The sequence below is a fragment of the Micropterus dolomieu genome, linkage group LG21 (assembly GCF_021292245.1).
Source record: "Micropterus dolomieu isolate WLL.071019.BEF.003 ecotype Adirondacks linkage group LG21, ASM2129224v1, whole genome shotgun sequence".
NCBI lineage: Eukaryota > Metazoa > Chordata > Actinopteri > Centrarchiformes > Centrarchidae > Micropterus > Micropterus dolomieu.
This window is the reverse complement of record NC_060170.1, coordinates 35,851,280-35,862,881: the sequence shown is the minus strand read 5'-3', so window position 1 is coordinate 35,862,881 and position 11,602 is coordinate 35,851,280. Positions and strand designations below refer to the sequence as shown.

Below are 11,602 nucleotides of genomic sequence, written 5' to 3'. Positions count from 1 at the left end.
CAGGGAGAAAGCGTTAGCAGGGGGAAAGTGCGAGCCTAGCTTAGCACAAAGACTGGAAGCAGGGAGAAAGCGTTAGCAGGGGGAAAGTGCGAGCCTAGCTTAGCACAAAGACTGGAAGCAGGGAGAAAGCTTTAGCAGGGGGAAAGTGCGAGCCTAGCTTAGCACAAAGACTGGAAGCAGGGAGAAAGCGTTAGCAGGGGGAAAGTGCGAGCCTAGCTTAGCACAAAGACTGGAAGCAGGGAGAAAGTGCTAGCAGGGGGAAAGTGCGAGCCTAGCTTAGCACAAAGACTGGAAGCAGGGGGCAAGTGCGAGCCTAGCTTAGCACAAAGACTGGAAGCAGGGGGAAAGTGCTAGCCTAGCTTAGCACAAAGACTGGAAGCAGGGGGAAAGTGCCAGCCTAGCTTAGCACAAAGACTGGAAAGACAAAGACTTTAGCTGTGTGTCACCATCCAGGCTTCCTGAAGCTCTGCTGCCAGAGTAGTGATAGTGAGTGATGAGGACATGTCCCCAGCGTCCCCAGAGGAAATGACCCTTATGATGCTGCAGCCATCAACAACCCCCCACTCACGGTTGGATTTAAAGGCAACTAGCTTCCTGACTAACAGTTTTCAGATGAAGCTAAGCTAGCATTTCCCCCTGCTTCCAGTCTTTGTGCTAAGCTAGGCTAGCACTTTCCCCCTGCTTCCAGTCTTTGTGCTAAGCTAGGCTAGTCAGGCCCTGGACCACCTCTGAACAAAACACACAGAAATGAAGCGGATTTATTTTTCACCATCAACCTCTGTACGTCCACCTGGAGCCATGTCTGTCTACCTGTCTGTCTGTCTGTGTCTTTGTCTACCTGTCTGTCTGTCTGTCTCCCTGTTTACCTGTCTGTCTGTCTCCCTGTTTACCTGTCTGTCTGTCTCTTTGTCTACCTGTCTACCTGTCTGTCTACCTGTCTGTCTACCTGTTTACCTGTCTGTCTGTCTGTCTGTCTGTCTGTCTACCTGTCTACCTGTCTGTCTTTTTGTCTACCTGTTTACCTGTCTGTCTGTCTCTTTGTCTACCTGTCTGTCTGTCTTTTTGTCTGTCTGTCTCTTTGTCTACCTGTCTGTCTTTCTCTGTTTGTGTGATCCTGTTCTAACAGTACCTTATAAGGCCAAACAGGAAGCTCTCAGGTGTGTCAGAGCAGGTAGCTCCGCCCCCCTCATATTGACCATATATGGTTATTCTTTCAGAATCTCTATCAGTGACCAGTGAGGAGTTCACCAATGGTACGTCAGCTGTCTGTGTGATGTCACTGTCTCTCACCAACACTTAGTGTGTGTGTGTGTGCCTCATCATCCAATCAGATTGCTGTCCTCACCGTGTGACCCCGCCCACTCCCCCCAGCATAATAGTTAGCTGTGTGATTGACAGCTCCATCAACCTGTTACTGACTGTCTGTCTCTCTCTGTCTGTCTGTTGTTTTTATTTGTGTTTGTTGTGGTTTCTCCAGTCGGAGGGCTCCTGCATCTCCATCCCAACCCTCCAGACCCGACTGACTCCTCCCTCTTACACACACAGTGTACACTCACGCACACACACACAATGTACACACCGACAACGCACATCTCACACTGAACACGAGGATCCAGCTGGACTGTTTCAGTCGTGTTCACAAATGTTTCACAAGGTTTTGGAACACAGACTGTTTACACTCGCACACACACTGCAGAACCAGCTCCTACTGGTTCTAACTGATTCTAATAGGCCTCTACTCATTTCACTGGGTGCAAGCTGGTGACACGTTTCATACTGGTTTAACTGGTCCCTTCTGCTTTGAACTGGTTTTTACTCATTCCAAAATGTTTCCACTCATTTACACTTGGTCCATCATCTTTCCATTGGTTCCAGCTGGTTGTAAGCGGTTCTAACTGACTCCAACCAGTTATGTTCCAGTTCCAACTGTAGGCTTTGACTGGTCACAATAAGTCCCGGTCGGTACGACAGGTTTTTACATGTTCCTGCATGGTTCACTTGGTTCCAGCTGGTTCCAGTAGGCTCATATTGGTTACTGGTTTGGTTCCCACTGGTATCATCAGGTTTGCAGCCTGTGCCTCCTGGTAAACTGGCTCCTACAGCCGTCACACAGGCGTGTGTTCAGGTCTGTATCACTGTCTGTCAGAGAGGCGTCAAAAACTCAAAAATGCTCCACGTTTTCTTTTACCTGTCACCAGGTATTTGACCCCACAGTGGACTTCAGATGTCTTTTTGGCAGAAGTTCTGACAGGATCAATTTCACTGTAGACAAGACTGAAAACATTTATTTTAAGATAAGATAAGAAAACCTTTATTTGTCCCACAGTTGGGAAATTGCGGATGGAAATTTTGTGTGTCTCTGAGCTCCCACATTTCTAAAACCACATAATGCAAATGTTAAGCCTCTGTTCAGTCATGCCCATTTTTGAAATCTTTTTATATTTATACTTTATGTTTTATTTTATAATTTCTTTTAATAATATGTAGTAATTATGTGGCATCAGAAAATGGTTTGAGTTCCAGGCTGAGAAAGAATTTATCAGTTTATCATTATTAACACTGTGCATATACAGAAATACAAAACCACAATAATGAGTCTTTAAAATATACATTTCACAAGCGTCAGGAAGAAGCCAACTGTTAACGACAAGCAGCAATGATTCTGAATGTGTCGGAACAACCAGCAAGGACATTATTTCACAATCACGTCTTGTTCAAATCACGGGAATAAATCCTCACGGACTCATGAACACAATGGATGATGCATAACATTATAAATTCACTCGCTGTTCCCTCCTGACTGTTAATCCTAAACAATGTTCCCATGCATTCCCCCCCATTTTCACTCATTCTTCCCTGCTATACCCTCCTCTGCTGTACCCTACTCTACTGTATCTTACTCTACTGTACCCTCCTACTGTACCCTCCTCTGCTGTACCTTACTCTACTGTATCTTACTCTACCCTCCTCTACTGTACACTGCTCTGCTGTACCTTACTCTACTGTATCTTACTCTACCCTCCTCTGCTGTACCCTACTCTACCATACTCAGCTGTACCCTCTTCCACTGTACCCTACTCTGCTGTACCCTCCTCCACTGTACCCTACTCTGCTGTACCCTACTCTACCATACTCCGCTGTACCCTCCTCCACTGTACCCTACTCTACCCTACTCTGCTGTACCCTCCTCCACTGTACCCTACTCTGCTTTACCCTACTCTACCATACTCCGCTGTACCCTCCTCCACTGTACCCTACTCTACCCTACTCTGCTGTACCCTACTCTACCATACTCAGCTGTACCCTCCTCCACTGTACCCTACTCCACTGTACTCTGCTCTACCATACTCAGCTGTACCCTCCTCCACTGTACCCTACTCAGCTGTACCCTCCTCCACTGTACCCTACTCCACTGTACCCTACTCTACCCTACTCTGCTGTACCCTACTCTACCATACTCAGCTGTACCCTCCTCCACAGTACCCTACACCCCCGTGCCTTCCTCAGCTGTACCTTACTCTACTGTAGCCTACTCTGTTGTACCCTCCTCTACTGTATCTTACTCTGCTGTACCTTAGCTCATCAGCTGTACCCTACTGTACTGTAGCCTCCTCAGCTGTGACCTACTCCACTGTACCCTACTCTACCCTACTCTGCTGTACCTTACTTTACTGTACCCTCCTCAGCTGTACCCTACTCTACTGTACCCTCCTAAGCTGTACCTTACTCAGCACTACCCTACTTCACTGTACCCTCATCAGCTGTACCCTACTCCAGTCTATCCTACTCTTACTGTGACCTACTTAGTTGTACCCTACTCTACTGTACCTAACTCTACCATAACCTTCTCTGCTGTACCCTACTATACTGAATCCCACTCTACTGAAACATACTCAACTGTACCCTCCTCTATGGTGCCCTACTCTACTGTACACTCCTTAGCTGTATCATACTCTACTGTATCCTACACTACTATACACTCCTCAGCTGTACCCTACTCTACTGAATCCTAACTGGTTGAAACTGGTTCCAAACTGGCTAGTTGAAACAGGCTCTGGCTGGTGTCATCGGGCTTTAATTGGTTTTAACTGGTTCTGACTGGTTTGAATTGGTTCTTAGTGGTTTAAAAGAAGTAGTCAGTTTCATGTGAACTTTGACCCTGAAATCCTCTTGGTTTCTGTCTCTGACTGGTTTCTGTGGTTCTAACTGGTTCCCACAGGTTTATCAATTGATGTGACCTTTGCCCTTTAACCCTCCTGGCTGTTCATTTTTCTGTTCATTCACTGTTTTTCTCCTCTTTTCTTTTCTCTTTCTTTGTGTTTGTTTTTTGTCGTTTTGTCCCCAGTCGTCCCAGTAAAGGTAGCCCCGCCCACGGAGAGAGCCCCCAGTCTTCTATTGAGGGTTAACCTGAACCGATTGTGTGTTTGTGTCTCTACTGAACTGTTCTACTGGTCTCTACTGATGCTGTGTTACTGTGAACGTTACTATAAAGTAATAATAATAATAATAATGATGACAATGATTATCAGCACATTAAGACTATAAAGTAAATATTACTGCAATACTGCGTGTATCGATGTGTAATGAAGCTGTCTGTCCAGGAGAGTGAGACAGGTCAGCTGCCTGTCTGTCTGCCTCCTCACACTGTCAAAACGACAGTGACAGAAATAGGTGATTAATCACATCAGGTTTATAAAGTACTGTAGAAACCTCCAGAGACGCTGTCGAAGTGAAGACCTCTGGATGTTCAGGCTTTCGTTCAGTTCCTCTTTTTTTCTGTCTTGTATGAAGCTCATGTTGTTTGTGCTGAAACGTTGCAACGCGAGAACTTTTCTTTACAGTGTAAAGTTTACTTATTGTTTTAACTTATGTATTGATTAATCTATTTATTGATTTATTTATTATCTGCGGTTCTTGTGAATATGGTGTTATCGTTAATGTTTCCCACCAACCACATTTAGCATTGCTATAGCAGAGCTAACATCTCGTTCTAAATGGCTCTGACTTGGCCCAACTTGTTCTGATTTCTAAATTTTTCTGACTCCCATTTGGTTTAAACAAATTCCAGCTGGTTCTGACTGGACCAACCTGTTCCAACTCGCTTCCACCGGCTCCATTCGCTTTTAATTTGATCTAACTGGTCAGTTTCCAGGCAGGTTACATCCGGTTCGAAATGGTTCCAGCTAATTCCGACTGGTTGTAACTTGTTTTATTTGGCTTTTACTGGTTATAAGTTGTTCATACTGGTTCCAGCTGTTTGTAAATGGCTCTGACAGCTTCCAGTTGGTTTCAACTGGGTTTCAAACCCAAACTGCCAACAGCAACCATCTAATATTCACAATGTGGAGGCATCGGTAGCTTCACACTTTCTTTTTTGGGCCATTTCCCAATAATTTCTGTGGTGTATAACATATGTGCATTTGACTCTAGCACACCACATTTCCTTGCGAGTTTTTTACAAAGTCAACATTAATTAATTGTGTTAAATTGATTCTGAATGAAACAACTGAATCATGTCTTTTTCTCAGCTGATTTATTACCTCAGTCAAGTTTATGGTCTCAGTCGCTAGTTTCAGGTCTTCTTCAACACAGCAGTAAAGTATGGTCCCATTTAGAGGAACATAGACCAGAAAGCAGGTGAGGCTTTAGGTCGCTACCATGGCGACCTGTCAATAAGTAAATTTTGATTTAAGCCTGTTTGTCGCTAGCCAAAATTAGCTTTCCAGCTAACGTGAGTTACAGATGCACCTTGCTAACCAAGCTAGCTAGTTCTGCCCTCTCGTCCAAATATGGTCACGTCTGGTTCCAAAAAAACAAAATGGTGACAGCCAAATTGCCAAACTGGAAGCTTCAAAACACAAACCAGGAAACTCACGTGGAAATGGTCAAAAAAAGTGTAAATGAAGATCAAGATTATCATATAATTAGGAAATAAAAACAGTTTTGTATGCGATGCTTTACTCGATTCCTCTGATGTCTTCATCTGAATATTTTACTAACGCGCTCCGAGCCGGAGCCTCGTTTATAAAAGTGCTGTTTGGGTTGCTGAGATGTGATGCAAACGTTGGTCGCAGTCATCAGTCTGAGTATTAATTATTAATATGTGCAGGTTGTGTGTTTTTCTTCAGAGACACAAGCTGTTAGATTTTGTCTGACTGAACGTGATGAACTATAAATGCTGATCTATTTATTCTACCTATGTATGCTGTTCATGTCGTGGTGATTCTGTCGCACTCCGAGCTGCGTTCAACACGACACACACTGTGTCAGCAGAGACCGTCCTCGTGTACTCAGATTCATGTCAGCATGGCAGTTTAAGTGTTTATAAAACGTGTTGTATGAGTTAAATTTTCTTTAATATTCAGTAAAGTGTTGCACATGTCGCTCTGCAGCAGCGTGTTGAACGCCGCTCGGCCTCCCACACACACCTGTGATGGTGGCTAGTTCACTCTGTATGGTATTAATATAAATGTAATGTTTACCGGATATATGAAGATAAAAATGTACCATATATATGTGAAAAACATATATATAGATCTATGAAACTGAAATATGCAGACTGTGCTGTGTGTGTGTGTGTTACAGTGTGTGTAGTTGTGTTGTGAATCTTGGTGTCATGTGATCAGGACCAACAGAGACGTGTTGACATGAATAAAGTTTGTGTGGATGAAGACGACGAGTGTCCGCTCTTGTTTTTCACGGGAGACAAACTGTTTCAGTTCAGTTTCAGATCAACTGAACCAGTTTAATGTTTTACTGAAATCTCTTTCCATTAACCAACTCATATTCTCATTAACTAACTTATTAAGTAACTGACCCGTTAACTGACCCGTTAACAAACTCGTTCACTTTCATACCAATTAATAAACTAAAGGCAGGTCTCAATTAGAAGCCTGGTCTGAGTTTATATAGAATTTCATCAGTATATAAATTAGATTCTCCACAGTTCAATCATTTAGGTCATTTTACAGAAACAATGAGTGTAATTCATTTAGATTCACTGGTGTAGTCGGTCTCTCTGTGCTTGAGGTGGCCCAGACGTGCTGTCTCTCAGAGCTCGATCAAATGAATGATCCGTCTCATTTTTAGAAATAATCAATAGCCATTCTGGTTAAAATAAACAATTTAGTAGCAGCCTATTTCCTTTCTTTGCTGAGCGAGAGCTTTGTGCAAAAGGAAATAAAAGCCGGTGAGATTAGTGATTGAAGCAGCTGGTTATTCGATGAAGTTTTGAGGTATCCATACTGTACAAATTAGAGGTACTTGTACTTTATTTGAGTATTTTCTCTTTCTACTCCACCTCAGATATTTTTACTTTGTTTACGTGACAGCTTCAGTTACTTTACAAAGTCAGATTTTTACACACAAAACACATGAAGAGTTTTTAAAATATTTCACATTCAACTCCCAACAGTTTGTACAGGTACAGCTGAAACTATTAGTCAGTTGACAAATTAATTGGCACCTATTTTAAGTCACTTTCATGTAAAAACATCTGGTGATTCCTGCTTTTCCTCTGAATGATTGTAATAACTGTAATATGTGTTAATAACGTTGAGCTTTGGACAGAACAAGCGTTGTGAAGGTGTCTCTTTGGGTTCTGGGTAACTGACGGCAGAACACTCACGGTGTTACGGTGCAGAGCTGCCTCCAGCCAGCAGGTGGTGCTGCAGGATGACTGAATGACTGATGCCCTATTTCTGACAGCAGCAGCAGCCCCCTCACAGACAGACATGCTGACTGAATTCAGTTCAGCTGAGAAAGAGGAAGAAGAGAAAGAGGAAGGAAGAGACAGAAACACAGAGCGAGGGAGAGGCAGGAAGAAGGTAGAGAGACGCTGACAGAGAGAGAGAGAGCTGTATACCATGAGCCCAGAGGATTAAACTGTTGCTCTGCTGATCGGACGGTACCGGCTGTCTGTCTGTCCACCTGCAGACATGTCTTCCCGGGCTGAGAGTAAAACAGGTAAGACCTCTCCTCCTCCCTCTGACTCATGTGCTGACCGCAGGCTAAAAACATTCATTTCCTGTTACTTCAGAGTTTGTTTGAATTTTAACTGACGCTAAGATGCTTTTATTTTTGTAGTTTGTGATGATGATGATGCTCCTCTTCCTCTACAGCCTCCCAGTTTGTGTCTCTCACCATGAAGCTGAAGGATAAGCTCCACCCGATCAGACGCTCTGAGCGAATCAAACAAACCCCGTCACAGAGAGTCAAACCACCTAATCTGAACCTGCATGAACCCACACTGCAACACAAGGTACACACATACACACACATACACACTGCAACACAAGGTACACACATACACACACATACACTCTGCAACACAAGGTACACACACACACACACACATACACTCTGCAACACAAGGTACACACATACACACATATACACTCTGCAACACAAGGTACACACATACACACACATACACACTGCAACACAAGGTACACACATACACACTGCAACACAAGGTACACACATACACACACATACACTCTGCAACACAAGGTACACACACACACACACATACACTCTGCAACACAAGGTACACACACACACACACACATACACTCTGCAACACAAGGTACACACATACACACACATACACTCTGCAACACAAGGTACACACACACATACACTCTGCAACACAAGGTACACACATACACACATATACACTCTGCAACACAAGGTACACACACATACACACACTGCAACACAAGGTACACACACACACATATACTCTGCAACACAAGGTACACACACACACATATACTCTGCAACACAAGGTGCACACACATACACACACATACACTCTACAACACAAGGTACACACACACACATACACACACACTCACACTGCAACACAAGGTACACACATACACTGCAACACAAGGTACACACACATACACAGACACACACTGCAACAAAAGGTACACACGCGGCTCTGGCTCAGGAGGTAGAGCGGGTTGGCCGTTAATCGGAAGGTCGGCGGTTCAATCCCTGGCTCCCCCTGGTTGCGTGTCGAAGTGTCCTTGGGCAAGATACTGAACCCCGATTTGCCCCTGGTGGCTGTTCCGCCAGTGTATGAATGAGTGTGACTGTTAATTTCCGTTTGAGCACTTAGGCTCAGTGTATGAATGTGTGTGACTGGTGAATGCAGATGTAGTGTAAAAGCGCTTTGAGTGGTCGAAAAGACTAGAAAGGCGCTATACAAGTACGGAGCATTTACATTTACACACACACACATACATACACTGCAACACAAGGTACACTCACACACACTCTGCAACACAAGGTACACACACACACTGCAACACAAGGTACACACACACACTGCAACACAAGGTATACACACAGACATACACACACACTTACACAAGGTACACACACACATACACACTGCAACACAAGGTACACACACACTCTGCAACATAAGCACACACACATACACACACATACACTGCAACACAAGGTACACATACACACTGCAACACAAGGTACACACACATACACTCTGCAACACAAGGTACACACATACACTGCAACACAAGGTACACATACACTGCAACACAAGGTACATACACACACATACACTGCAACACAAGGTACACACACACACATACACTGCAACACAAGGTACACACACACACATACACTGCAACACAAGGTACACTCACACACACTCTGCAACACAAGGTACACACATACACTGCAACACAAGACACACACACACTCTGCAACCTAAGCACACACACATACACACACATACACTGCAACACAAGGTACACATACACACTGCAACACAAGGTACACACACATACACTCTGCAACACAAGGTACACACATACACTGCAACACAAGGTACACATACACTGCAACACAAGGTACATACACACACATACACTGCAACACAAGGTACACACACACACATACACTGCAACACAAGGTACACACACACACATACACTGCAACACAAGGTACACTCACACACACTCTGCAACACAAGGTACACACATACACTGCAACACAAGACACACACACACTCTGCAACCTAAGCACACACACATACACACACATACACTGCAACACAAGGTACACATACACACTGCAACACAAGGTACACACACATACACTCTGCAACACAAGGTACACACATACACTGCAACACAAGGTACACATACACTGCAACACAAGGTACACACATACACTGCAACACAAGGTACACTCACACACACTCTGCAACACAAGGTACACACATACACTGCAACACAAGACACACACACACTCTGCAACATAAGCACACACACATACACACACATACACTGCAACACAAGGTACACACACACACACAGCCCTAATGACATCATCACCAGTCAGTGGACTCATGGCAAATGTTCATTAAAGTTGTGTGTGTCTGTGCGTGTCAGCCATGTGTGTTAGCGGACCAGCAGCGGGCCGTCGTCAGCTCTCTGCAGTACTTCAAGGCTCTGGTGGACAGACTGGGAGTGGACAAAGTGGCCCTGAACCAGTCCGTGGTGGGCGGTCTGCTGGGCGGTGCGTCTGGTGGAGTCCTGGAGGCGGTCCAGACGATGGTCCAGCTGGATTCACACCTGCACAACAGGTAGGTGACACACTTGTTGACCCCTGAAGATCAGTGAGTGTCCTGTCTGCTAACCCCATCTGTCCTCTCTGCAGTAAGACCGTCTCTTCCTGTCTCACTCGTCTGTACCAGTCTGTGGCTCAGCTGATTCGCTGGGCCGATCAGGTGATGCTGCAGGGCGCTGACCACGACAGCAAAGACTCCAAAGCCACCGTTACCACGGGGATCAGGGCCGTGCTGGACGGGGTCAAGGTGAGGACGGATGATAGACATCCTGTCTGTCTGGTACCCTGTTTTTATTATCCTGTCTCCTCCTGTCCCGTCAGTTCATCTGGCCCTGCTCTGCCTTGTTCTGTCCCTTCTTGTCCTTCCTTGTTGTTCCGTCCTGTCCTGGCAGAAATAATTGGTATTTTGTCTTATTGCCCTGTCCTGCCACGTCCTGTCCTAGTGAGATTTTGTTTCCTGTCCCACCCTGTATTGTGCCTTGTCTTCCCTGTCCTACCCTACTCATTAGATTGTCCTATTCTGTGATCTCGTCTTTTTCCTCTTGTCTATTTCCTGTCCTGTCTCATTTTCTGTTCTCGTTTCGTTCTGTTATTATTTTCTTTATTGTCCTTTTTATCGACAAAGACGCCACAGTGAACATCCTGTCGTGTCTCACTCCGTCCTGTTTGGACTTATCATTTTCTTTTCGTCCACCAGAATCTTGTCGTCTCTTTACACACACACATTTGTTTTGTCAGGAGCTGGTTCGATTGGCTGCAGAGAGACAAGATGGCTCCGCCCCCTTGTCTCCTGTCCAATCACAGCCTGCCGTGGGACAGCCAGGTGGGTTTGACGAGCAGCAGACATCAGACAGGACTTCTACCTGCCAGAGTTCAGGAGCTCCTGCACAGGAGGAGGAGGTGGAGGGGAAAGAGGAGGAGCAAACAGGTTTAGCTCCTCCCAAACCCCTGATGATCCCAGAGGTCCTCCCCCAGGTGCCCCCCCCCCAGGGGC

At 45.0% G+C, this 11,602-nt stretch overlaps 2 protein-coding genes across 2 annotated transcripts in view; both read left to right on the top strand.

Moving 5' to 3' along the window:
• The window catches only part of LOC123960178 (dynamin-1-like), a 38,243-nt gene extending 32,636 nt beyond the window's left edge, over positions 1-5,607 (top strand). Inside the window, exon 23 of the mRNA XM_046034780.1 lies at positions 4,346-5,607. Within this exon, the coding sequence (XP_045890736.1) occupies positions 4,346-4,406 (61 nt within the window). The 3' untranslated portion in view covers positions 4,407-5,607. The remainder of the gene's footprint in view (positions 1-4,345) is intronic.
• A 2,144-nt stretch (positions 5,608-7,751) lies between these two features.
• LOC123960175 (rap guanine nucleotide exchange factor 1-like) overlaps positions 7,752-11,602 on the top strand; it is a 26,768-nt gene continuing 22,917 nt past the window's right edge. The window contains exons 1-5 of the mRNA XM_046034773.1: positions 7,752-7,965; positions 8,121-8,260; positions 10,431-10,624; positions 10,699-10,855; positions 11,347-11,600. Of these exons, the coding sequence (XP_045890729.1) occupies positions 7,938-7,965; positions 8,121-8,260; positions 10,431-10,624; positions 10,699-10,855; positions 11,347-11,600 (773 nt within the window). The 5' untranslated portion in view covers positions 7,752-7,937. The remainder of the gene's footprint in view (positions 7,966-8,120; positions 8,261-10,430; positions 10,625-10,698; positions 10,856-11,346; positions 11,601-11,602) is intronic.